We start from the raw sequence: 27,999 nt of genomic DNA, 5'->3' as shown, positions 1-27,999 counted from the left end.
ATATTTATAGAATAAAAATATTATTTATAACTTATCGAACTAATTGTATCACGGTGGGAGTTTACCGTATTGCGACGGTAACTCGATTCAATGTCTCCTTTGATGCTTCATGTTTTCAGCTCACGTCCGTATTTCTGAGTTTCCTTTGTTTGTTGTAACGAAAAATGAACTCTATCGCCCACGGAACAACGCAGCATAGATTACACACAGCCAACATCACGAAAGCAACCACATAACTACCAGTGAAGTCCCGAATGAATCCTGAAACAAAGAAAATTGATTAACGGATGTTACTATGTGTTCTTCGTGTGAATATCGTGATTTTATTACATGAAAAATGTAAATAGTTTTTTTTTTTTTAATAAAATAGCGGAGCAACAGCATCAACAACGCAAATGCTACCATTCACTTTGATACGTGAATTGTAAGTCTCAATTTGAATAGTACAACGGCTGCCCCGCCCTTTAAACCCAAAACGAATTACTGCTCCGCGATAGAAATAAGCAGTGTTGGTACCTATCCGTGTAGGCTCACAAGACGCCCTACCATCATTAAAATCTTCTACTATTATTATTATTATTATTATAATAGTCGAACTAAAAGCATATGCAGTGTCACTGTGTGTTGTTGAACCGCTTTCGGCTTTTTAAATTGCCTCTGAAACAGCAGGCAGTAACGGTAGGCAGCGGCTTGGCCCTGCCCCAGGCATTTCTGAAGTTCATGGGTGACGGTAACAACTTATCATCAGGTGGGCCGTATGCTCGTCTGCCTACAAGGGCAATAAAAAATAAATAAATAAAAGTCTGTCAAAATGAAAAGGTACATCGAATAACAATATACTAATATACCACGCTCACCAATAAGACCGTAAGTTTACCTACGATTATACTACTGTTAATCATTTGCAGAATATGCAATTATTTCTCTACAAAAACGTGGTTCCGTTTTTTATTGAAGTTAATATCATTTAAATATCGATTCTTGTTGTCAAGCTAGCAGTAATAATTTGCAATCAGCAACTATTTTATCTCATCACTATATCATACGTAGCACATCGCTAAATATTATCTAAATCAGTGATAAATATACATAATGGTTGTTTATTTGGCTTGTGTAAAATAGAATAAATTTAAATAAATTTTAATTTCATGAACGGATCTCATGCAAATTGGAAATAAATTGGAATGCATTTGGAAATAAGTTTGCAGAATAATTTTGTTATGGCTACGTTTTTAAAACCTTCAGTATATACGAGCATGGCTATCGGAAGTTTACTGTACCGAGAGTTGCCACTATGTTGGTATCTGGGTCACTATGGGGATTCTAATCTCGCTGAAAATTTCGTGTGCCGACTTCCACAAAAAAGAACATGATTTATGTATATTCTTATGGTCTTTGTAGACGGCCAAGCGTACAGCCCACCTGATAGTAAGTGGATACCGTCGCTCATGGACATCAGCAATGTTAGGGATGTAGAAAACTCGCTGTCTCCCGCTAAGTACTCTCCTCAAGCTTTATTTGAAGAGGGACATGTCATTGCGCTCGGCAAACACCGTGGAGGGGAGTTTATTCTAGAGCCGGATGGGACACAGCGATTCCAGATAGTATGAATAAAATCTATCTACTCTGATGGCGGGAGGTGTGATAGTAAAAAGGAAATGAAAGGATCATCTTGAACAACTCCTCAGAATACTTCCCATAGAATGGCATAGAACATACGGTAAAAAAAACGCAGAAAGAACCGAAGTCCCTCTGTAAACCCAGATTTTCTAATTTTGGCTGAACGGTATCGACCTAGGATAACACCACCCCAATTAGAATTCACCAGATAATAGGCAGTGGCTTTCTCCAATTATACCAACGTACTGGAATTTACTGGTAGTAGGGCTAGTGGTAAGTTCGTACTGATAGTTTCTACCATTCTGCCTATTTCTGCCGCAAAACATTACGTGCATTACGATTTGAAAGCCGCTATACAATTTCATTAAGATTTCAACCTCATGTCTCTAACTGCATTCACATTGCAATGTGTATGGGCTGAGGTTGAGGCTATCAATAAATGAGCCCTGACCTCGTATAGCCAACTAAAAAAAATTATACCTGCAAAGTTTATTTCCATAATGACTGGATCATGAACCCGCACAAATAGGTACAGCCATCCTACCTACTTCTAAAGCAATTTAATCATACTGCCCATTATGACAGATGCAAGAATTGCTATACCACTGAACGAAAACTACGACCTTAGATCTTAAGGTAGAAATTGGCATGTAGGTAAGCCGCAAGGAGCTCTTTCCGCATGCAGAAATCAAAATAATCATTTTTTTTTAAAGGTTCTTTACACGGTTCTGTCTGCGCCAGTAATCGGGTTCTATTGGTAGCATCCAGAAACAGAATAGAACGAGGGTAGATAGATTTATTTGCTCATTTTATTTATATATTTTACCTGCAATCTTTAGTTTATCTGTGTTTACGGTCATCACATAAGCGCAGAAATATCTTTTTTTTATTTTTATTTTCCTACCTATGCTGATAGCCTTGAGAGGCTATTTCAACTTCGCCCTAACGTTTGTAGGTGAGCTCACGGGGCTCAACCGGAGAGTTGCTAACACTGACCCTAGCAAGAGCAGTGCTTCGCAGAATCTACCACCGGATCGGAAACGCGACCCACTGAGAAGATCCGGCGAGAAACTCAGTGGGCTGTGTCTATGGGTTAGTTCGCTCGTGGAGCCCTTCGTCGCAAGCGACGGGATCGACGAGGACGGTGACCGGTGCTTGTGGTGCCTAAAAGTACCGTTAATGGATCAGGAGGATCCGTAATGACGTGCAACAGAAATCTCGCGAACACGTTAATTATTAATATTCTAATGTATGTACCTAGCTGCAACAGTTTAAAACTATTCGTAAAATACAGTAGCTGTTTGGTTTTATCATGACGACTATTTAAATTTTTAATAAATCAAAGTAATTCATTATTGGCAATCGATTTAATTAAAAACGGTCATAAATCAAGTAAGACGATTAATTGCGAACTAACACAAATAAAAATACATTTTCCGTTTAACTCGAACCAAAATATTGTATCTTAATGTTTTTGCATTTTGGAAAAAAATGTAGGTATGTGTATAAACAAACAAATATATATGCGAAAGTTAAGTTAAAGCTCTATAATTGTATCTTGTATACCCGGTTGGCCCTAGTAGTATTTACTGGTGGTACCTCTTGTGAGTCTGGACGGAGTAGGGTAGCCGTTGTAATTCTGAGACCTTAGAACTTATATATCAAGGAGAGTGGCGCATTTACGTCTTAGATGTCTATGTCTCCAGTAACCACTTAACACCAGGTGAGGTTTGAGCTCGCCCACCAATCTATGCAATAAAAAAACAAAGATATATATATATATTTTTTTTTTATTGCCCTTGTAGGCAGACGAGTATACGGCCCACCTGATGGTGAGTGGTTACCGTCGCCCATGGACTTCAGCAATGCCAGGGGCAGAGCCAAGCGGCTGCCTACCGAAGTAAACTGTTTTAACACAATCATCGCTCCTGTGGCGTCAAAAACTGCCTTTGGTTCAAAAATTGGCATAGGGGTGCCTACCTATATTAGGTACTGGTTACTTGGGTAATTGTTCGTTAATTTCTTCGAATGTAAATCAAAAAGCAACTGTTCGGTTAATGAAAACAAAAAGACGAGTAGATCTTTTGCATGTGTCACATTGATATTACTATATAGTACGAAAGTTAATTGATGGAAAATACAATAAAAATTTAACTGATGCACCTAATGCAATAAATAGGATATTATTAACACATACGACTTTTAATATTGGGCAGGAGAGCTTACGCATGCCACATAGCGATAAGCAGTTACTGAAATATCCTGGTTATTAAAATTTTCACATCGAAAATTGACCATTTAGTTAAAACCAAAACGTTTATATAAACTATTAATGAACGTGTTATGTAGTTTCATAAATCTAAGTTCCTATATGTATTTCCTGCGAACATTAGATATGCCGAATCTTCTCGGTGGGTCTCGCTAGCTACTGCTCTTGCTAGGGGGTCAGTGCTAGCAATTCTCTCAGTTTGAGCCCGAAAGATCCTACCAGCCAAAGAGTATTTGGAATAGCCCCTTTGGCTATCAACGATTAGGTAGGAAAAAACATAAGAAATGTTTGTAAAATATACTTTAAATGACTTATGTAAAACCAGAAAGTCAAGAACTTTTGAACCCAAATCGTGGGATTAGATTATGTGAATGATTAAATTGGTATGCGCGCTTTGTTCAAATTTGAACTCTAAATATTAAACAACAACACATAACCGAACGTAGTAGAGGTAAAAACTGTTATGTAAATAAATTCCGATGGACACATCAAATCAACATTTCTAGTTCCGGAGTTATAGAAAAACATAGTTCCAATCCATTATTTTTTGTAAGTGTAATTAAAGAGCCATTTTAAAAGGTTTAAACCGGTTTATGTTGTTTTAGTTGGCTTCATTGGTGAACTGACCGTATAACTTGGTATTCTTCTCAAGGTTGTTAACCTATAAAATAGTATCTACGAAAAATAATTAATCAAATTGATCATTAATTGAATGATAAATTAATGATTCGTGACGACTTCAGTTATGGCGAATATATTCTGTTTTTGAATACGCTTTAATACAAACAATATTAGTGGCTAATTTGGCCACCAGCATCATGTGAACTCATATGGATTGGTACTATCTCCTTTTTTGGTGGGAAGCTGTCCCGAGAAGTAAAAAAAATATTTGGCTTAAAATCTTCCACAATAATTATTTGATCTTCTGAATACATAAATAAATTAAAAAAATTCATACTTGTACCAACTAGTACGAATTCACCATAATCTTACCAATTAAATCTATGTATTAAAGTCATTAAAAACTGGATCATGAATATTTCGGTATTAAAGATGAAATTAGTTAATCTCCATCAAATTCCGCTTAATTCTGTTCTACATCGACTCTACAAAGCTCTGAATTTAAACAAACACTTAAACTTTTTGTGTTTTCAAAATACCTCAGGGCTTAAGCTAATTTTGAACAAATAACAAACTGAAATTGACTACCAGTGACGAGCATGACTATGATTTAATTTGAAATGATGACAGACTTTGACAAGAATTTTAGTAGAGTAAAATAATTGGTTCTCACCTATCATGGGTCCGACACTCAAACTAATCGCTCCGGCGAGTAACATGTAGAGTCCATAAGCCGATGGGTACAGCTCTATGGGAACGTGTTCAGCCATCACTATAGGCTGCGCTATATGCACCAAAGACCTCAATGCTCCGAGTATACCAGTCAATATTAGTAGAGGTAGGTATGTTGTGAATTGTATCATAACTGTAACAGAAGAAATTGAGTTAGATGAATGATGGAGTTTGTATATACCATAATTGGATCGACCCGAACTCTACAATAGAAAATTGATGTGGGTCAGAGTTCAATGATCTTCGTGTAGACACTGTTACTACAGATACATTAAACGCGTTTAGTAGTACATATATGTATGTTCACATAGAGATAGACATACTATCATCACCTTAGTATTCTCTGATCTGACTCTGCTATCTGTTATTTAGCGTTTGTGATCCGTGGAAGCCCATAGCACTTGTATCGAGAGATTCTTTTTTTTTCCTACCTAATCTGATAGCCTTGAGAGGCTATGTCAGCGTAACCATAACGTGTAGCTCTCGGCGCTAAAACCAGGAGCGTCGCAAACAGTAAGCTTAGCCAGAACAGTATTTCAGACTTACTGAGAAAATCCGGCAAGAAACTAGTGGGCTGTGGATCGAGGGATATGACTACATCGTGATTTGGATCGCAGATAGACACCAATGGAAACAGTTGGGCAGCAAAATACCTCTTGCTTAAGGACCAGCAATAGAATTTTAATTTATTTCAGAGAATTTATATACGAATAAGGTATATTAAAAATTAGATTCATTCGCGAAGCAATTGTTCTTGAGTTGTTAGGTCTCCTTCGGAGGCGCTCGGGCAGTTGTTAGCAAATCCCACCCCTCCTGGCTGAGCCTTTGCTCGCCCACCTGTCCCGATGAAACTGGAAAGGCCTCCGGGCTACAAGTAATATTTCAATCATAAAAAAAATATTCCATGATTATGCAAGCTCGATTGCGTCGCAATAACGGATAACATACCACTCAAACCGGAACGCAGAATACGTAAACGAGAGAAACATTCGAAACTCAACTAGATATACAACATTAAATAGACGTATGTATAATATGTGACTTTTGAAATGATTGGTAAAGCGAAAACTCATCGAACGCTTAGCAAAAGCGAACCAAACTGGTTCAATTAAAAAAACTGGGAACGTACCACTGTAGTTAGAGTCAATATAGACAATAAAAGTGCATTTGCCTATAAATCGATTACTTATGCATATTCAAAGCGTAGGAAAAAAATAGGCTATACTGTGTATCGGACTACAAATGGGTTCCGTAGTAAACTAAATATCAAAAGGTAAAATTTCGCATGTTGCGCATTAACAATCAATGCATCTATTACGTTTTTTTTTATTTTATTTTTTTTATTGCTTATATGGGTGGACGAGCTCACGGCCCACCTGGTGTTAAGTGGTTACTGGAGCCCATAGTCATCTACAACGTAAATGCGCTACCCACCTTGAGATATAAGTTTTTAGATCTCAGTATAGTTACAACGGCTGCCCTACCCTACAGACCGAAACGCATTACTGCTTCACGGCAGAAATAGGTAAGGCGGTGGTACCTACCCGCGCGGACTCACAAGAGGTCCTACCACCAGTAAACACGGTAATTCGGATCTACATCATCCTTGATCGACTCACAGATAATGCCTTCGTCATAGAATTCGTCAATGTACATGACTATTTATACAGTGTAATAAATAGAACCCAAATCGCATCACCTCTCTAACCATTGATATCTAGTAGATACGAAAAAAAAATTGTGTTATAATTCAAAAGTCGGAAGTGCCATCATTTTTTTCATTGTTTTATGTAACGTTCCAAAGAAAGCACCATTTAAACATCATCTATGTGGTGTAGTCTCTCAATTAAGTGTCTATTATGACCAAATGGATTTGTCAAAACATTAAGAGATCCGTTTTCGAGTTATTTAATTTAGGATTCCTAAAAAAAAATCTTGAAACTAATAATATTATGCTAGGTATTCAAATCGTGATCGGGGTCTAGTAAAAAATTAAAATAGCTACACAATTTTTTTTGTTCTTTTGGTTTTGCTCAAATAATTAATGGATCAACCTTGTGCACTTGATTAAAAATCTGCTTAAAACCGATTCACAATTGACTAAGCGCAACGATATTTCGATTCAATATTAAATTAAATAAAAATGAGTATTTAAATTAAATCACGTGTACATAAATTCACGCAGCGATTTATTTTTATTTTGTCTATAACGTTTTTCCGTATCCAAATAGTTTTGTAGTTTGGAATGCAAAGTATATATATTTTTTAACAGGCATGTTTTTGAAGAATTCCGCTTCGTCATTTACATTGGTTGATGCATAGCACATAAAACGTTTTATTTGCTTTTAATGAATATATTCTGTGTTCCATATATTTGTTAATGTGTGCGTATGTGTGGATTGAAACTTGACTCATTTGATGTTGATAGTTCATGGAAGTTTTTTTTTATTGCTTAGATGGATGGACGAGCTCACAGCCCACCTGGTGTTAAGTGGTTACTGGAGCCCATGGACATCTAAGACGTAAATGTGCCACCCACCTTGAGATATAAGTTCTAAGGTCTCAAGTTTTACACGACTAGCTGTATTCGACCGCTTCGCTAGGCATTTAAAATTAACATTATTATTTCTCACCCCCACAAAGATTCTCGTCACTAACGCCCCCGCAACTTGTGTAGGGAGTCCAACACTCATATAAATATTAGCCTATCCATTAAGTACATGTATTTTTTACATGGATACCAAGTTTCAAGTCAATCGGATGCATGGTTCAGTAGTTATAACGGAACATCCGTAAAAACCACTGCAGATCTATATATTAGTATAGATGTTATGCCTTCACCGTGGAAGTTTAATCGTGAATATTTGTTGAGTACGTATTACATTAGAAAAATTGGTACCCGCCTGGGATTCGAAACACCGGTGCTTCGCTCAACACGAATGTACTGGACGTCTTATCCTTTAGGCTACGATGACTTCAAACGACGATTTTGTTATTGTACCATGTATGTATTTGCGTGTGCGTAATTTCAAGTAATTGTTTTAGCCACAGTGAATGTGAAGAGTGGCCGCGATCAACTAATTGCGAAGACAAAATGAATAGATACTAGTGTATTTTATAAGTAATTTAATTAATGGTATGTGGTTGTTTGAAATGAAAGAATACCGTTTTTACTTACCGAAATCTAAGTAGTTTTTCGTTATTATTATTTCAACCATATTTTAATTTTATTCTGAATTCTGAACAGATGCAAGCACTGAGCAAGATTCCTAAATGATCATCAAAACTATTACAATTGCCGTTATTCATATCTAAAGACGACATTTATCGAAAACATGTATTTTCGTGAACGAGAAATTCTAAAATAAATTTTTATTGAATGGTTTTGTTAAAGTTATGAATCATGCTATAAATGGGCCGTAACTGTCTCTATTTTTATCTGCAATAGGTATATTTGGCATTTACATTTCAACAGAATTTAAAATGCCCTAGTTTAGCAGCCAGCTACGACACTTTTAATTTCAAATAATACTTGTTATTTGTTAACTTTTCGTGAACGCGTTTTCTTTTTGCGACCCGCTGAGAAGATCCGGCGAGAAACTCGGCGGGCTGATGCATGGGTTAGATTGCACGTCGAACTCTTTATCGAGTTCGACGAGTACGGTTACCGGGGTCCCTAAGCCTCCTCCTAGTGTTATAGCTGAAGGCGTCTAATGCAAAGGTCTGAATCTGGAAAGGATCTAATGGATCCGTAAGGACGTGAGAGGCGTATTGTGAGCAGACACATGTAGGCCAGAAGTGTATCAACGGTGACTCCCAAACATTGACCTCACGTCTCAAAGCTACTCTCGGTGTGATAACAGTGGACACCGGTAAGTATTTAACAAACGGTAGACTTAAAAATTATTTTACGCCTTTATTTCCAATATAGATATGGTATTTATAATATTGTACTAAGTACAATTTCCATAAAATAATATTGTATTATAAATAAATTAAAAGGATTAACCATTGGGGAAACAGAATCTGTTTTAGAACCGTTAAAACTACATCTAGTTCTCTTTGTATTTTTCTTTAGAATATTCAAAGTGTTGTATGTATATCTTCAGATTTATAAGAAAGGTTTTTATAAAATATGTTCCGAATGTTTCGAGGTCATAAAATAGTGCCAATGCCTATATACTATATAATTTTTTTTTTTTTTTTTTCTTATATGGATGGACGAGCTCACAGCCCACCTGATATTAAGTGGTTACTGAAACCCATAGACATCTACAACGTAAATGCGCCACCCACCTCGAGATATAAGTTCTAAGGTCTCAGCATAGTTACAACGGCTACCCCACCCTTCGAACCGAAACGCATTACTGCTTCACGGCGGAAATAGGCGGGGTGGTGGTACCTACCCGTGTGGACTCCCAAGAGGTCCTACCACCAGTAATTACGCAAATTATAATTTTGCGGGTTTTATTTTTATTACACGATGTTATTCCTTCACCGTGGAAGTCAATCGTTAACATTTGTTGAGTACGTATTTCATTACAAAAATTGGTACCCGCCTGCGGGATTCGAACACCGGTGCATCGCCTCATACGAATGCACCGGACATCTTATCCTTTAGGCCACGACTACTTCATTATTATTACAATATTATTTACAATATTATATACTATATAATATTGTAAATACTAAAGTAAATCAGTGTGACTGTTTCGATTTCATTCCCAAACCAGTTAAACCAATAAACGCGACTTTGAGAAAATTCGGTATGGGAAAAGTTTGAACTATGGAAAATAAATTACACTTCCTTTCAACCCACAGCTATGTATGGGCAGAGGGTTCTTTTTTTAATGTCCTTGTAGGCAGACGAGCATACGGCCCACCTGATGGTGAATGGTTGCTATCGCCCATGGAATGCCATGCCAGGGCAGACAGAGCCAAGCCGCTGCTTACCGAAGGGGGGAAATTTCTATTCGAAAATAGTTTTTTAAAATATCTTACCCAATCTAAAAGCGGCTGCAAAAAGGGCTCCTATGAAGAACATATACCGGCTATTCATAATGAAGAACTGTCCCGCCACGCCCAGGAACAATCTGGCGCACATGTCCGTAGCACCGCCTAAAGCTATTATGTTAGCAATTTGGCTCTGAGGAAAATGAAATGGAAAATTAACAACAAAACATTTACTGGTGGTAGGACCTCTTGTGAGTGCGCACGGGTAGGCACCACCACCCTGTCTATTTCTGCCGTGAAGCAGTAATGCGTTTCAGTTTGAAAGGTGGGATAGCCGTTGTAACTATACTGAGACCTTAGAACTTATATCTCACGGTGGGTGGCGCATTTACGTTGTAGATGTCTATGGGCTCCAGTAACCATTTAACACCAGGTAAGCTGTGAGCTCGTCCACCCATCTAAGCAATAAAAAAACGCAAACAAAGCTTTTCAGTGAATAGCCCGATATGCCCAACACTATTGCACAATTGAGCTTAAAAGCAAACCACGGTAATGTGACGAAGAGTAATTGTTTTGTGATAATGTTCGCGTTCAGAGAATAAATAATAAAACTGAGTAGAATCTTAGAACTGGATTAAATAGATATAAATGTAAATATAGATCATTAAACTAGTGAATTCGTCTGCATTAAAGCATTATTCATCCGACTGAGTTGAGACTTTCAAGAATTGTTCATGCGACTGGTTAAACTTTGTTCAGTTGCTATCAGCGCTTCCGTAGAAATTCTTGGCTTTGTGCGATTAATGCACAATTGGTGGCTGAGTTTATCCGATAAATAACTGCATTTGCCAAAAGCAAAAGCTTCGTTCGGATCGAAAGCTAGTTCGAAGTTTTCTAACGAGAATAATAAGCAATACAGATTTGTGGTAGAACATATTACAAGCCCGCATGGCTGGATTTTACCTGCCTAATTCTGCTGCGAAGCAGTAATAAGTTCCGGTTTTGAGACCTACTGTTTTATGGTGAACAGAAACATTCACGTTGGCATGCTTTTTTTTGGTTTTTATTGCTTAGATGGGTAGACGAGCTCACAGCCCACCTGGTGTTAAGTGGTTACTGGAGCCCATAGACATCCACAGCGTAAATGCGGCACCCACCTTGAGATATAAGTTCTAAGGTCTCAAGTATAGTTACAACGGCTGCCCCACCCTTCAAACAGGAGGGTGGTGGTACCCACCCGCGTGGACCCACAAAGGGTCCTATCACCAGTAATTACGAAAATTATAATTTTGCGGGTTTCATTTTTATTACACGATGTTATTCCTTCACCGTGGAAATCAATCGTGAACATTTTTTGAGTACGTATTTCATTAGGAAAAATTGGTACCCACCTGAGATTCGAACACCGGTGCATCGCTCAACACGAATGCACCAAACGTCTTATCCGTTAGGCCACGACGATTTTTAGACTTATGCTTATGGACTCCAGTAACTACTTAACACTAAGTGGACCCTGAGGAGGTCTACTTATCATAGCAATAAAAATCAATTAGCCTGTTAGCCTCGATTATAAATAATGATGATCTTTAATATATTTTTGAATATCTCACCCGATTCAAATTGACTTTATCCAAGAATAAAGGCTCCAAAGTGAAGAAAGTTAGATCAGCGAAAAATGTCAAAGCCATTCCGACAATGATATTGTCGTAAACCAAATCTTTGAGTAAAGTCAGATCCAAGTATTCCATTATCGTTTGCCTGTGAATCGAAACACTAAATTTATCATGAGACATTATTGGAGATCATAGAACTTATAGACACTCCAATAGGCATGATTGAACATTTAATGGAAGCGAAACACCATTAATTTTATAAAATATATAACGAAAAATGGAAAAGATATAAAATTTTATGATCAACTTTTATTTTCCATTCAGTTAAAAATTATAAAATTCTTGAATAAAATTTTAACTCCAACGTAAATATTATGTCACAACCTTGAACCTATTCAAATTTATAAAATAATTTAACATTATATTTTTAATCGATAAAATGTTTTAGAACCATGTAAATATAAAATCGATTCTAATGCAGACACGTTTTGCTTAAATGATTTTATTGTATACTGCTAAAATACACCGGCAAAACGTTGCCTACATTTCGTTCATTCTGGTTTATTTTTATCACGTTGTTATGACTCAATTCAATTTTAACCTTTCACAACAGTAAAAAAATGGTTAGTCTAGCAGCATCAAAATTTCTAAGAATATTGCTCTCATGTCTCTACAGTTGTAAAGTTTTATAGACACTATATATAATAAAATACAATTAATACATATTTCTAACTGCCTCATGGTGGGATTAATTGGCATTGACGTTGTGATATTTATGGGATCCGGTAGCGGAAGGATCTGTGAGCTGCGTTTATATATTTTTTGTCGTAAATACCATAGTTTGGTTCTACGCAGTTGCAAATATTTTAGTTTTAAAATTATTAATATTCTCGTCACATAAATATAAACATACTTTCGAGTATATTCGTAGTTTTTATTTAATTGATCTATTAGCGCTTATATAATGAGTTACTGGGGAAAGTTTGACTCGAATAAAGAAGCACTTCGAAGACCATGCCCTGTGGTAAATAAGTAAGGACTATAAGTATGTATATAATATATTATAAGTAAATAAGGAACTATAAGTAAGGAGCTAAATATCCGAAAAAGGATCTCTGCTATCTGCCGGCAACGTGTTATAAGCTTCTTCGGACCCATCATGCGGTCTCCCAGATATGAATTAGAGAAGCTCATAATTGCGGGTCGCATAGAAGGCAAGCGCGCCGTGGGCAGAACACTAGCCAGATGGTCAGACCTAGTAAGGGAAGCACTAGGTGGTAGTCTGTACCATGCAATACGTGCCACCCATGACCGTACACTGTGGAAGGACGTCACATGTCGTCGCAATCCTCAGCATTGAGGGAACGATATAGATATATATATATATATATATATATATATATATAAGTAAGGATGGAAGCCGATCCTTTTCAAATTAGCAGGGAATTATAATACAATTGATAGCTACCATCAAATTGATAAAGTACAAGACCAACAAACGCATGAACTAAGAATTAGGTGTACATAGAATTGTACTTTAACTGACTCGATGGATTTTTTTTTATTGCTTAATTGGATGGACGAGCTCACAGCCCACCTGATGTTAAATGGTTACTGGAGCCCATAGACATCTACAACGTAAATGCGCCACCCACCACAGTATACAGATGGTGCAGTAATTTGCGCCTCTGACTGCTACGCCGAGGGTCGTGGGTTCGATTCTCACATCAGTCAAACATTCTTGTGATGAACAGGTTTGTTGGCTCTTTGGCTGAGTGCTTATTACCTATATAAATATATACATTTATACGTATGTAGGTAGATACATATGTATGTCTCTGGTACCCATAACATAATTAATCCTAAATTGTGGCTGGGTGACCGTGCGTGATTTGGTCCCAGTTGTTTATTAGTTGTTTATTTGTTATTACTTAACTTTGTACAGTGATTATCTCTTGAAGATTTTTATTATAATACCACCGTTAGAATACTTAATGTGAAATAAAGCAATCCGGTGCAGAATGTTGCTGAAATCAGCTGGTTAATTAAAATATAAACCTAAACTAATTGACACGAATATACCTATTTTATTTCATAATGAAGATTTTAAAAAGGAAATGCCAAAAAATATAACTCATTACCACTTTCCTTCCTTGTTCTTGATAACTGGCATTGGTTCAGCTGCGATATTCCCGAAATTACCCAAACTGGAGACCGAAGCTGCCTTATACAAATTCTCTAAATACACATTATCGCTCGAATTAAATTTGCTATCAGCCTTCGTTTCCCCTGGGATCAAAACCACCGGTATACTCAGTCGCCTGGAATCAGCTAATTTCGGAACGAATAGCAATTCCGTAGGTTTTTGATTGCCCGTCCGTTTGATTGCGTACAAGTTTTCCACTGATCTCGCATTTTCCGCTCCTTTGGCTGCCGTCGTGTTAGAATTGAAATGGAATTTTTCTTTTCCCGCCTCAATGGCCGGCGTCGGTGGTATCACTAAAAGAAATTGTGGATGTAATATGGCGGTTTGTAAAAATATTTTCGGTGTCGAAATTAGATGTGACAAACCGGTGAGCAACCAAAAAATATGTTCATTATATTGGCTTCGTACCCCTAACGTATACATATAGGTATACTATAAGTAGTACTATGTAAAGTCACCATATATAACCTTATTATCATGATAAGCTTGTTCACGGTAATCTATTTAATATATTTTTTTTACAATTACTTTCCTTTTCTGTATTGATAGGCATGATTGATTTTCAACGTAAATAGGAGAAAAGCAGTACTGACCTGTGCGGGATTATAACTTTTACAAGTACCAAAGATCGAAACAATGCTAGGAATTTATATAGAATAATAAGTAAAGATGTCATCGTAAAGGATAACATGCCCGATATTTTGGTGTGGAGTGATTCGACTTTGCCGGTGTACCAATTTTTCTAATGAAATACGTACTATGAAGACATAACGTCGTGTAATAAAATAAAACCCGTAAAAATTATAGATTGCGTAATTACCGGTGGTAGGGCGTGTTATGAGCCCGCACGGGTAGGTAACACCACCCTGCCTATTTCAGCCGTAAAGCAGTAATGCATTTGGGTTTGAAGGACGGGGCAGCCGTTGTATTATAGAACTCAGACTTAGAAGATAGTATGTCTTAAGACGGGCGGCGGTATCTACTTTGTTGATGTTCATTTGCTCCGATAACCACTTAATACCAGCCAAGCCGTGAAATTGTTTATCCGCCTGAGCAAGAATAAAGATATTCATAGTACGAACCGATCATAAGAAAGTATTGTTACAAAAAAGGCTGGGTAAATGATATGAGGCTACGATTGCATGTTCGTGTCTTCTAATTATTAGAAAGAAAACCTCAAATCATCTATACATATAAATAAAATTGGAGTGTCTGTTTGTAATATTGAAATAACCGATTTTTACTACATGCATATGAATATAAAATATATGCGGCACATACACCAAAATAACATTTTTTACTATTTTTGTCTGTCTGTCTGTTTGTTCCGGCTTATCTCTGGAACGGCTGGACCGATTTAGACGTGACTTTCACTAATAGGTAGCTGATGATATAAGGAGTAACTTTTTTAGACTAGTTTCGCCACGCGGTGTCACCGTCGGTGATACGAGAATAACCGCGGGTATCATTGCGGGAATCGGCTATCAATAATAAAATTTAATGTTTCCGAAGCGAAGCGAGGACGGGTCGCTAGTACAATTTAAAATTTAACTTATCTAGTATATATTTCACTTTTGACTATTACTTTCCTCTTCTTTTTTTGATAGATTAGATTATTATATTATATCATGTATTCAAAATGCACTTTTTGAATTTGATATTTTGAATTATGAGATTTTTTAAAAACGAAATAAGGTACAGCTTTTAAATTGTTACATGTTATAAAAAAGTCGGTTTCAAACAACTTAACAACTTGAAACTTGAGGTTAATGTCTCAATTTTATTGGAAAAAATTCCAAATTCGTATGCTTACGACTTGATTCTTCAACCAGTCACAGCATTGTTAATAATTTTAGTGACCACTTTATATTAATATTCATTAACCAATAAATAAGACGCGGTGGTAAGGAATTTTAATTTAATAAAAATTAATTATTAATACTCACGGACAATCTTTTCGCATGTTTTCAATTTCTTCACCATATACCATTGTACAGGATGCATGACTAGAGCTCCGAAGATACTGTGAGCTGATATGGCACAAATAATCGCTAGAGTCCCTCTAAACCCGTATTGGGTTATCGTAAATTTTATAAACAGCGGGTACAACATCGTTATCAATCCAATAGATGCCTTACACAGACTCAAATACAGCACTTTTTTCTTTGTAAAGTAACTGTTAAAACTAGTATACGACACCGGAATTAGTAGACCCATTCCGAGGCCCTGTAGGAATCCGTTTGTGACAATTAACTGAGTTGTGGATACTACAAATATTGCTAAGAATGATGCTAGTGTGTATATAAAGGCACCTATAAGACCGACTTGTCTTAATGAAAGACTTTTCAAAGCTATGTTCGCCGAAAAACCTGTAAGTAAACAGGTTTATAAAATATTTAGAATAATGGGCTGTAACACTTGATATGATAACAAAAACGTAATAGCTTTAAGGTATGTGACCTAAAAATGCAAAAATTGAATACAACTTTGAACATATTTAGAGGAACGCAAAAAATGTGCGTATCAAACAAATTATCGTAAGTATCTGTGACAAATATATTTGCTAAGTTGTATTTTGCTTACTATTCTAAAATTAATATAAGACTGTAAACACTAAAAAAAATCTAAAACGATCATACTACTAAAGTTAAGCAAAAGAAAAAAAATGTACAGGAAAGAAACACTTTCGCTACCTTTAAGATCAATTAGAACTACTTACAGTATCATTACTCATAAACACAAAATATATAAAAACAAAAGCATACTATAAATTTAAAAAAAAATTAACTTAGTGTTACAACTTGAGGAGAAAAGAGGTGGTTAGTAGGCAGCGGCTTGGCTCTGCCCCTGGCATTGCTGAAGTCCATGGGCGACGGTAACCACTCACCATCAGGTGGGCCGTATGCTCGTCTGCCTACAAAGGCAATAAAAAAAAAAAGTGTGTGTGTCCGCTCCGACGCACGACTGGAGTTTACTGGATATAAAAAATTAAACGAAACAATACGAGAAATAGTTCTATATTACGACAACACGATACACAACAGATTATTAACAAATTAACGAGACACAAAACAAACGACTAACAAATATATGAAAATACAATAATGAGAGAAACGCGCGATCAGTACGAGGCTTTGTGGCGGACTGCCGGCGCAGCAGCCCGGCGTCACCTGCGATAACGCGGCCGCGCGTTGGCTCCTGATTGGCGCGCGCACGCATCACGCAATCAGGAGCCAATCAGGCGCATAACGCATTTCGTGTGACATGCTAGGCGCATAACGCATTTCGTGTGACATGCTAGTACGATTTTGGTCCCCATAATTTTCATACCCCGGGCCTATATATGTAAATCGATTCTAAAGGAGTAAACTCCAAAAAGTTAAGATAAAAATAAAACAAACTCTAAGATTAGACACAAAAATTGTCAATGCATGATCCGCAGTATAGGAAAATGTGACATTACGCAATAATAGTAATGAATTATCTTCGGTATTCTCAATTATTGCGTAATCATTATTAAAATAAATGAAAGTCGGAAAAACATTTCTAAATTTTTAAATAAGGTTCGATTACCATTTGTGGTCTGTACACATAATGATTGTAACACGAGAAATATGACTTTTTTTACGTTCCTCTAAAGCTATAAATCAGTGTGATTTAAGCTACGAAATTGAACTATTTTGTATCAATTTTATCTTTTTAAGAACGTACAACAACTGTGTTACAGCTAACGTAATTCACTCAAAAAATGACTGCTAACACGTACCTTCATCGCTTACAAAAACGGTTACAAAAATAATACAAAAAATTGTAAAAAAAATACTAAAAATGTAAAGCTGGCTTTTTTTTTTATTGCTTAGATGTCGACGACGAGCCCGACGAGCCCGACGAAGATGACGAGCTCACAGCACACCCGGTGTTAAGTGGTTACTGGAGCCCATAGACATCTACAACGTAAATGCGCCACACACCTTGAGATATAAGTTTTTAGATCTCAGTATAGTCACAACGGCTGCCCCACCCTTCAAACCGAAACGCATTACTGCTTCACGGCAGAAATAGACAAGGCGGTGGTACCTACCCCTGCGGACTCACAAGAGGTCCTACCACCAGTAATTACGCAAATTATAATTTTGCGGGTTTGATTTTTATTACACGATGTTATTCCTTAGGCCACGACGACTTCAAATTCTATCAATTTATCTAATTCAATGGCTATCTATTTATTGGTTTTGCGTTACACTTGTTTTTAATACAATACTTTTTTTCAAAAAATCATGATCGTTGGAAACAGTAATACGTATAAAAATAGAATCCGTTATGCGGTTACAGCATTTTATTTGAATTGCATAATATTTCTTTAACAAACATTCCTTTTTTCTATGATGTTATGCAACATTCTTAGCATTACGACCGAGGTACGTGTCTGATAAGTTTTGAAACTAATTGAGTTTAATTATGGACTAAGCGAATTGGCTCATTGTAGCCTTTCTTTTTGCTTACGCAGTAATCAAATTGCGGATCTGTCATAAAGTCTAACCCAATGTGGGTTGACAACACTTAATTAAACCAGACCAGTAAGTATTGAAATTTGGAACTCATGTCTCAAAATGGCCGGTGGAAGTCAGGTGACATTGCCTAAGAATCCAATGAGCATTTATTTAATAATAGCGTCGTAAAGTAAACTACGTGAAAAATTTAAAATAGCAGTCATTTTAAGTAAAATTTAATGGAATTATAGTAGCGTCTTATATTTTATTTAAGAAAGAATTACTTAGACAATATTTTACAAGTACGATGGCACTTTTATTGCCTCATCTTTCTTTCACGCAAAACGAATCAACTTAGTTTTTGTAAAGTGACTCAACAAAGAAGAAAATCACACGTGTATATAGTAAAATCTGTTCTATATTAGAATAGTAAAATTCACTTAATGTGTTCTTATGTAAATTCTGAAAAATATCCCCAGTGTAAATACGCTTTTTTTTCCCTACCTAACCTGGTAGCCTTGAGAGGCTATTCCAGCGTAACCTTAACTAGTAGGTGAGCTCACGGGGCTCAAACCTGACGACGTTGCTAACACGAACCCTAGCAAGAGCGGTGCTTCGCAAAATCTACCACCGGATCGGAAACGCGGCCCACTGAGAAGATCCGGCGAGAAACTCAGTGGGATATGTCTGAGGGTTAATTTACTCGTCGAGCCCTTCGTCGCAAGCAACGGGTTCGACGAGAACGGTGAAAAAGTACCTAAAAGCACCATTAGTGGATCGGGAGGAGTAAATACACACTAAGCGGAGGTGAAACCTACCGGCAATAGCTAATGTGACTTGAAACACTCCATATATAACTGTAACGGCGCCAGTACCGACGCCAAGCTCGTCCAGAAAATCATTGTATATGAAACCAAAAACAGGCTGATGCGCGGTGCCAGCAATCTGAAAACAAAGTCTCAGTTAGGATTCTTCAGTGGTAGTAAGTCCGGCCATTCATGGCGGGATACGATTTACGATACACCCATCTTACTTAGCAAAGGCAAAAACATGAATGTCAGAAAATAAGCCCACCAAATGCGTTCAAAAATCTTGCTTGTCTAAGCCGGTCCTAATAACCGCATTTGAATACAAAACCTAGTTTTAATTAAATAGGTATTAGCCAGCACAAAGAAAAGACGACATTTCTTGATAACGAATACAAACGTTCTAAAAATTCGCCGATTCGCAATTTGAATTCTCGGAAGCAATCAGTCTACCAGCATTTATTACAAACAAACGATTTTGAGTAAAAGTGTGCTTTTAGATTAGTGCGTATCTATCATTAAACTGCATACATTTACGCATTTATAAAATCCATGATGTTTTCTAAGTGCCGTTGACGCGAACATAAGTTACTATGTGTCTTAGCTATTGAGTTTTTTTTTATGACTGACGGATTACTGGTTGCCTGAAGGTCTTTCGAGTTTCACCAGGATAGGCGGGTGAGCAAAGGCTCAGCCAGGAGGGGTGGGATTTGCCAACAGTTGCCTGAGCGCCTCCGAAGGAGACCTAACAACTCAAGAGCAGCTGCTTCGGGAACGAGCTATTGAATTATATGAATGCCCTTTTGTGTGTGACCTTGGAACGTTTAAAGCATATACATATGTAGGTATGTTCATGATAATATTAATACATGATATATTAATACCGGCGGCGCCACCCTGTAGAAATGATATAGTGTAGTAAAAAGCTATAAGTCGTCCTCCGTGGGAGATACATGCTGGGTTGCCCTTTGTTGTATTTTAAAATCATGGCATTTTGTTAAATCTAACCCAAGGCCTTTTTGTTTTTTAATACTCATTGACGAAAATTTTCAAAAGAAACAAATATCGACGTTTGTTTTTAAAATTATAAGAATACGCTTCTAAATTAAATTATACTCCAAAAGTCGTCGTGGTTTAAAGGATAAGACGTCCGGTGCATTCGTATGCAGCGATACACCGGTGTTCGAATCCCGCAGGCGGATACCATATTATTTAATGAAATACGTACTTACAAATGTTCACGACTTACTACCACGGTGAAGGAATAACACCGAGTCGTAAAAATCAAACTCGCAAAATTAAAATTTGCAGTAACTAACTAAACTAAGCAATAAATTTTTTTTTAGCAAATACATGCTATTATAATATTAAAAATAGTCTCAATTATGTTTATCAAAATAGATTTAAAGTTTGATTCTAAAATAAAAAGCATAATATTATGACCTCTATACCGTATAGATTCTATCTTTACACAAAAATTCAAAGTTTCCAGTACTTTTAACTTTTAAATGAGTAGGGTTAATTAGTATTCATAGGCTGACACAACAATTCAAAAAATATGAATGATAGTTTAGTTGTAATGTCTTCATTTGTACAAATAATTTACATTATCTATTTTGTTATGATTAACTTGTCACTCAGGTAGTGTTTGTTCACTGATCTTGGAAAATCTAATGATAATGATATTCAATGCATTTATTCTAGTATGGTAATGACAATATGCGTTTTCTCGGATTGTTCAATGAATTCTTCTTACATCCATTTAGAACATTTTCGCGTCGTCTTTGCAATACTGGTTAAGTAGAGTCGTACTTGAAAAGGAATATGAAATGAGGCATTATATGCTCGTGATTACTAACTCCATTATACATATTTGTATTGATTTTTATAAGCACGTTAGAAGAATAACGTGAAAAAGTGTTTTCATGATCGTTCAATAAGACGCTAAAGCGCTCTTTGATTGTGAAAAATGTATCATTTACTGCTCATATTGTTTGCGTTACACGGATTGTGGCTGTAAACTTGAGGTAATTTAGCGTGGACTGTATTTATTGTTTTGAGATATTTATTTTACCATTATATGGCAAATTAAAGGCTTAATATTATAAGAGAAATATAAAATTGGTGCATTGCTCTTGGCGGTTGGATTTTAAAGAGAATTGGTGTAATGGCGGACGTCGCTCGCTGACATTTGGACGTTCAGAAATTGAGCAGTGGCACAATCAGCTGACGCGTGGAAATCGCAGCGTCGGAATTATTAATAGCGTGGCGGGACGTCCAAATTGAAAATCAAAATCATTTGTAATTGAAGTAGATCTCCAAACACACTGATAGTCATGACATAGCTACCGGCCGCCCGGGCTCTATAATTCCTCTTCTTACATAGCGCGACACGATAAAGCCGATGTTTAAATCTTACAAGCAATTACCAATTGGTAACACGGAGAATAAGAAGAAGAGAAGAATAATTATTCTTCTTCTTATTAAAACAACTTACCAAAGAACTTCCTCCTACACACACATACACAAGTACGCCATACCAGATTTTTTATTTTATTGGTTCGATTGGTGGACGACCTCACGGACCACCTGGTGTTAAGTGGTTACCATAGCCCATAGATGTCTACAACGTAAATACCGCCACCCACCTCGAAACACGGGTTCTGTGGTCTCAGTTTTTGCAGTACAACGGCTGCCACTTCAAATTGAAACGCATTACTACTTCACGGCAGAAATAGGCAGGGTGGTGCTACTGATTTGATTTTTATTACACGATGTTGTTCCTTCGATCGTGAACATTTGTTAAATACGTATTACATTAGAAAAATCGGCACTTGTCTGCGGGATTCGAACACCGGTGCATCGCTTGATGCGAATTTACCGAGCGTTTTATCCTTTAGGTCACGACAACTTACAAAATATTTTAATACTAGCTTTGCCCGCGACTTCGTCCGCGTAGAATAGTTCACAAATAATGCTTTATTTTAGAATAAATTTGGTTAGCATAAAAAATGTTATAGTGAGCCAACCTTAACATACAGAAATATGCTGTCGCGGACTTTTTTTAGATCTTTTAAAGGGGAACAATTCTGTCATACATTATTTTAGCAAAACTTTAACCGTTTCTGCAGCGCACGTAGCGAAAGCTCTCAAAAGGGGAAAAACCCCGATTTTGAAACATTCTTTATTGGTGATCCGCTTGTATTGGTCTTAGCGTGATGTTATATAGCCTATATATAGCCTTACTCAATAAATGGGCTATCTAACACTGACAGAAATTTTCAAATCGGACCAGTAAGTAGTTCCTGAGATTAGCGCGTTCAAACAAACAGACTCTTCAGTTTTATAATATTAGTATAGGTGTGCCTACTTCGTATTTCTAATGACATTTTTGCCGCTATTTTAGATGCAGTCATTAACTGTAGATAGATGCATATTTCCATAATGTCATGTTGATGCAAATGTCACTAGACAAAAAACACTAATACTAATTTATAGTTCGACAAACCATTTAAGACTCATATTTTTGGATACAATGTTTTCCTTAAATCCGTTTAAATTAGCTACACGTAAGTTTAATACTATATTTAGTAAGATGTTATTGATGTAGTATTCTTTTTTACTTTACTCGTGAAAAAGATTTTCTATTTAGTTAAGGTAACTTTATGTAAAATGAGCTCAGAGATACAAAGAGTAAGTAGAGAGAAAAGAAAGAGAGAGGGAAGGAGAGAGGGAGAGAGAGAGTAAAAATTGAATTGCACACATTAATATTCGAAAACAGTCAACAGGCATGTATAATTGTAAAACTTGCGATCTTATCGATGAAAGCGAAGGAAAGATGAAGTAGATTTAGTTCTTTCATTCATCCGTATTTGTTCGGTTAGATATTCTTTCGCTCTAAAAAAGAACCTTTAAGTGGAGTGCTAGATCAATTATGTTAATTTCAATTTGCAGGGTATAGAATGAAATGCATTATGCGGCGCAGATGAGGCACCGGAACTCTACCGGACGTACAGTATGCAATCTGGATAATACTTCGTTCCTCAATTTTTTCTATTGTATTCTACTTTATTTTTGCCACAGTAAATATTACAAAAATAATAGAATGAATCCGAACATATAATTTATTATTATTTACATAAATTAAATATAACGGAATAAACGTTACGTTATAAACGTACTCAACAAATGTTCACGATTGACTTCCACGGTGAAGGAATAACATCGTGTAATAAAAATCAAACCCGCAAAATTATAATTTTCGTAATTACTGGTGATAGGACCCTTTGTGAGTCCACGCGGGTGGGTACCACCACCCTGCCTATTTCTGCCGTGAAGTAGTAATGCGTTTCGGTTTGAAGGGTGGAGCAGCCGTTGTAACTATACTTGAGACCTTAGAACTTATATCTCAAAGTGGGTGGCGCATTTACGTTCTAGATGTCTATGGGCTCCAGTAACGACTTAACACCAGGTGGGCTGTAAGCTCATCCACCCATCTAAGCAATAAAAAAAAACGTTTTGTCGGTATGCTTATATACATGTTAGTTTTAAAGTTATATTAACTTCTTAGTGGGTTATATAAATAAAAGCTCACGTAGATTATATCTCACGATCATTATACGGGCCTGTTCAATCAAATGATTTCATAAAAAATCTCTTCTTTAAGGCGAAAGCACAATATACATTCATACATAGTTTCATTTAAAAATTATATTCCAGTTCGTTATCTAATAAATAATATACAATAAATTTGAAGATTACATACAGCAATGTTAAATAGACTATCAATCGTCCTAGCATTCTTGTTAAAAAAAAACGAGGACCGGTCGTGAACCGCTTCGTGCTTCATTAGTTAGTCTAAGAATATACTACACCGTTAGTTAAATATTTCATAACATTTTGTAACAACTCAGCAGACTGGCTTTCGAACAAAAACTTCATATTAAATTCCTTTATTCGATGTAACACAATTATCGCCTTGAGATCAAAATTTTCGTTTAAATCAAATATTCGCGTAGTATCGAGCGATGCAAATCAAATTTTATTTCAAATGTCGCAGGCAACGTGTATTTATCACTTACGAAAAACTTCCATCGTGAAGTCATACCCTCGGTCAAGCCTGCTGTTCGAAATCAAATGAATTAATTCAGCTGAGATTTCTCGAAGAAGCTGCGGTTCTCGTAGAATAAAAAAAAATGCATATATTAAAATAAAATAAATGCATAAAAAATATGCAGCATTGATTGTTTGTGGAGTTCACAGCGCAGCTACATACCCGATCCGGTGGACCAAATGGTAAACAGCCGACGTCGCCCTAAACACGCCATTACAGATCCTTCCGATCCATTAACGGTGCTTTTAGGTATCTCAAGCACAGGTCACCGTCCTCGCCGAACCCGTCGCTTGCGACGAAGGGCTCGACGAGTAAATTAACCCATAGATACAGCCTACTGAGTCTCTCGCCAAGTCTTCTCAGTGGGACGTAACCCATAGACACAGCCCACGGATCTTCTCAGTGGATCGCGTTTCCGATCCGGTGGTAGATTCTGCGAAGTACTGCTCTTGCTAGGGCCAGTGCTAGCAACACTCTCGGTTTGTGCCCCGTGAGCTCACCTACTAGTTCGGTGAATCTAGAATAGCTACTCGAGGCTACCAGAAGAGGTAGGGAAAAAAAGCGCAGCTAGTGTTAAATTTAAGTGTTCTTCAACAAGCCCAAACGGGCGATCCGTTCTGGTTTGAAGCATTGGGCAACTATTGTACTACAGAACTGAGGCTTAGAACTCATGTCTTAAGATGGGCTGATGTCTTTGGGCTACGGTAACCGCTTAGAACCACACGGGCAGTGGACTCGTTCACCTGTTTAACAAACAGAAAAATGAAAGTCTGCCTCTGGCACACGTGAACGTGAAACCACTTTGAGACACAGGGTCGATGTCGCAGGTCCTTTCACCGGTAATTGTAGTACTTTTAAACAACTAAGGTAGTAAAAAATATGCTTAAATTAGATAGTCGTCTGCTGTTAGAAGTTTTTAAAAGCTAAAAAACGTAGAACAACTTGAACTCATAAAAACTTGTACAAACAAGCCTTGTTCTCCAACTTAAGCTTTGAAATAAGCTTTGTTCAGAGGAGTTTGTTGTCATTTTTATAACTTTCCCCTGATAAACTTTATTTATACTGTAACGTAATTAAAGTTTATATATTATATTTTTTTAATTATAATTAAATAATAGCAATCAGGTACTTTCATATTATAAGAATTTATTATTATTAAGAAAAAGTTTACTTAGTCTTAGAAATACTTGATCTGCGTATGTTTTTATGTAATGGAATCTTTGATTGTCATTTCCGTACAGGTCGTCCCATTAGTTTAAAAATGTGCACACACATCAAGGACCGATGACAAAATATCAATTGTATAATATAACTACGCTCGAATATCCTAAGGAGTATAAGCAGGATAAAAAATATGAATTTTATTGTCAGTTCATTTTAGCATTTTTTTTAGGTTTTGACCACCATATATGTATATAAATAAAATTCCCTTATGTTAAGTTAGAGTTTTTTTCTAATGGATGCTAAGTGCTCGGACGAAAAGATTAGAGCATCTTTAAGCTTATCCAATATACAATGAGCAACGAATTAATTGAGCCAAATAATTGAAACATAGAAGTCACTTGTTAGTCAGTACCTACGTTTAGTAGTAGTTACCAATAAAGACTAATATATACTATTATTATTATTAGCCACGGATATATTATTATCTTCAGCCATATATTACGGTATTTTTTGTAAGAATATTTTTAACACGCTTTTATTATTAGCTCGATCTGTATCTATCTATTTATATTATTATAACGGAATCATTTTGTTTATAATAATTTTAATACTTCCTATTAATTTCAAAATTAGCACGCGTAATAATTCTATATATTACTTTGATCTCATTCTGACCATACAAAACTGAGCGAACATAAATTGTTAATTGAACTTTTACTTCGGCTTGCTATTTCCTGTTTTTTTTTTGTTACAGATTATGTTATTAGTAACTAACTAATTAAAATTTAAAATTAACTAATTATTATGTTCTCTTGTGTTGACATTAGAAAGCAATCCTTCTCAAAGCACTCTCACTAGCGGTAAATAAGAACAAGAATTATTGGTTTTCGACATGGTGAAGAAAGGAAGAGAAAGGAAGTCATCGTGGCCAAGAGGATAAGACGGCCAGTGCATTCGTATCGAGCGGTACAACTGCGCTGGTGTTCGAATTCCGCTGGTAGATACCAATTTTTCTAATGAAATACGTACATAACACATGTTCAGCAATGAATTCCACGATGAAGTAATAACATTGTGTAATTTAAAATCCAACTCGCAAAAATTATAATTTTCTTAATTACTAGCGGTAGGTTGTCTTGTAAGGCCACAACGCTGGGTACTGCCTGCCTATTTCTACCGCGAAGCAGTAACGGGTCACAGTTTGAAGGGTGGAACAGCCGATGTCCTATATAGTTCAGACTTAGACCTCGTCTTTCAAAGCTGAGTAAGGACATTCACATTATGATGTCCATAGACTCTAGTCAGCATTTCCCTTCAAGGCCCCTCTGAGCTCATTCACCTGTCTATGCAATAAAAAATAGCTGTTGCATGTCAAGAATTGAAAACTCTACTACCGGTTTCGAAAACATTCATAGTCCTTCCAAGATCGGCAAGAAAAAACTCAACTCCATATCCTTCTTTATTCGCATATTTGAAGTTTGTTTTAAATTATTTTTGAGCTTTTTTAGAATGACGACGAAAATATATTTCTTAAAAAGCATTACGACATGACAATAATAACGATGATGATAAACGTGAATAAAATGAAATTTCTTGGACTGCTTGCTCATCTCAAAATTATCGGCCCCGTTAATAAATTAAAAATAATTTGTAAATTATATGTAGTAAAATGTACTCACGAAAATTACAGATAATCCCACACAGACAACGTAACCCCAGCCTCCTTCGGGAGGAACTAATTCGTACTTCTCTTCTTCACAACACTCTTCTTTAACCACACTCATCCTCAGCACTATGTCAAGTCGAAATTCGAACAAATTCCTTTATAACACCAGCAGGTGGTCTATATGTCCTCTGTTATCGCGAACTGCACGGAGGCCGTTTGTATAAGAATTAAGCTGTAAATACCTTTATTGAGGGTACGTTAAAACAATAGCAAACAAAATCCTCGGATTTCCCGCAAACAATCGACAAACATGTTGACGTGAATATTCTCTTGCATAAATAAACAGCGTCAGTATAAATAAAACGGTATTATTAAAATTATTTTCTAATAAACATAACGAGCGCTTTGAGCGTTCCGCAGCTATATCGAGAATATTCTTTGTTACATTTTAACACGTCTTGTTGTGTGGACAGTTTGAAAGCAGATGACCCACTTAGAGTTGAAGTTTGGTTTGTCTAACTTAAAACCGCCGGCCAGGTCAACTCGTTTGCTGTTACAGACAAACAACCTCGCGCACCAATCTACGCGTTACTTGAAATATATTTATTACTTATAAAAGTCACTATAAATACATCTATAAATTTTGTTGTAAGACTTTTCTTGCTTTCACTTTAAGAGGAATATTACAACAAAAAAATAATTTATTTTTGTATTATAAGCCCACACGGGTAAAATTATCATCCTGC

At 36.4% G+C, this 27,999-nt stretch overlaps 2 protein-coding genes across 5 annotated transcripts in view; one reads left to right on the top strand and one right to left on the bottom strand.

Moving 5' to 3' along the window:
* kcc (solute carrier family 12 member kcc) overlaps positions 1-27,999 on the top strand; it is a 468,256-nt gene that overhangs the window by 157,790 nt on the left and 282,467 nt on the right. The gene's annotated exons all lie outside the window — the stretch shown is intronic.
* On the bottom strand, positions 4-27,426 carry LOC114242872 (monocarboxylate transporter 9). Its single transcript, XM_028174171.2, has 8 exons — positions 27,267-27,426; positions 19,323-19,449; positions 15,961-16,383; positions 13,950-14,307; positions 11,806-11,953; positions 10,244-10,388; positions 5,184-5,375; positions 4-261 (listed from the first exon to the last, which is right to left on the bottom strand). The coding sequence occupies exons 1-8, from the start codon at positions 27,369-27,371 to the stop codon at positions 116-118; spliced, it is 1,644 nt and encodes a 547-aa protein (XP_028029972.2). The 5' UTR covers positions 27,372-27,426; the 3' UTR covers positions 4-115.

This window comes from Bombyx mandarina, chromosome 05 (assembly GCF_030267445.1).
Source record: "Bombyx mandarina strain Sakado chromosome 05, ASM3026744v2".
NCBI lineage: Eukaryota > Metazoa > Arthropoda > Insecta > Lepidoptera > Bombycidae > Bombyx > Bombyx mandarina.
This window is presented reverse-complemented; position numbering and strand designations above follow the sequence as displayed.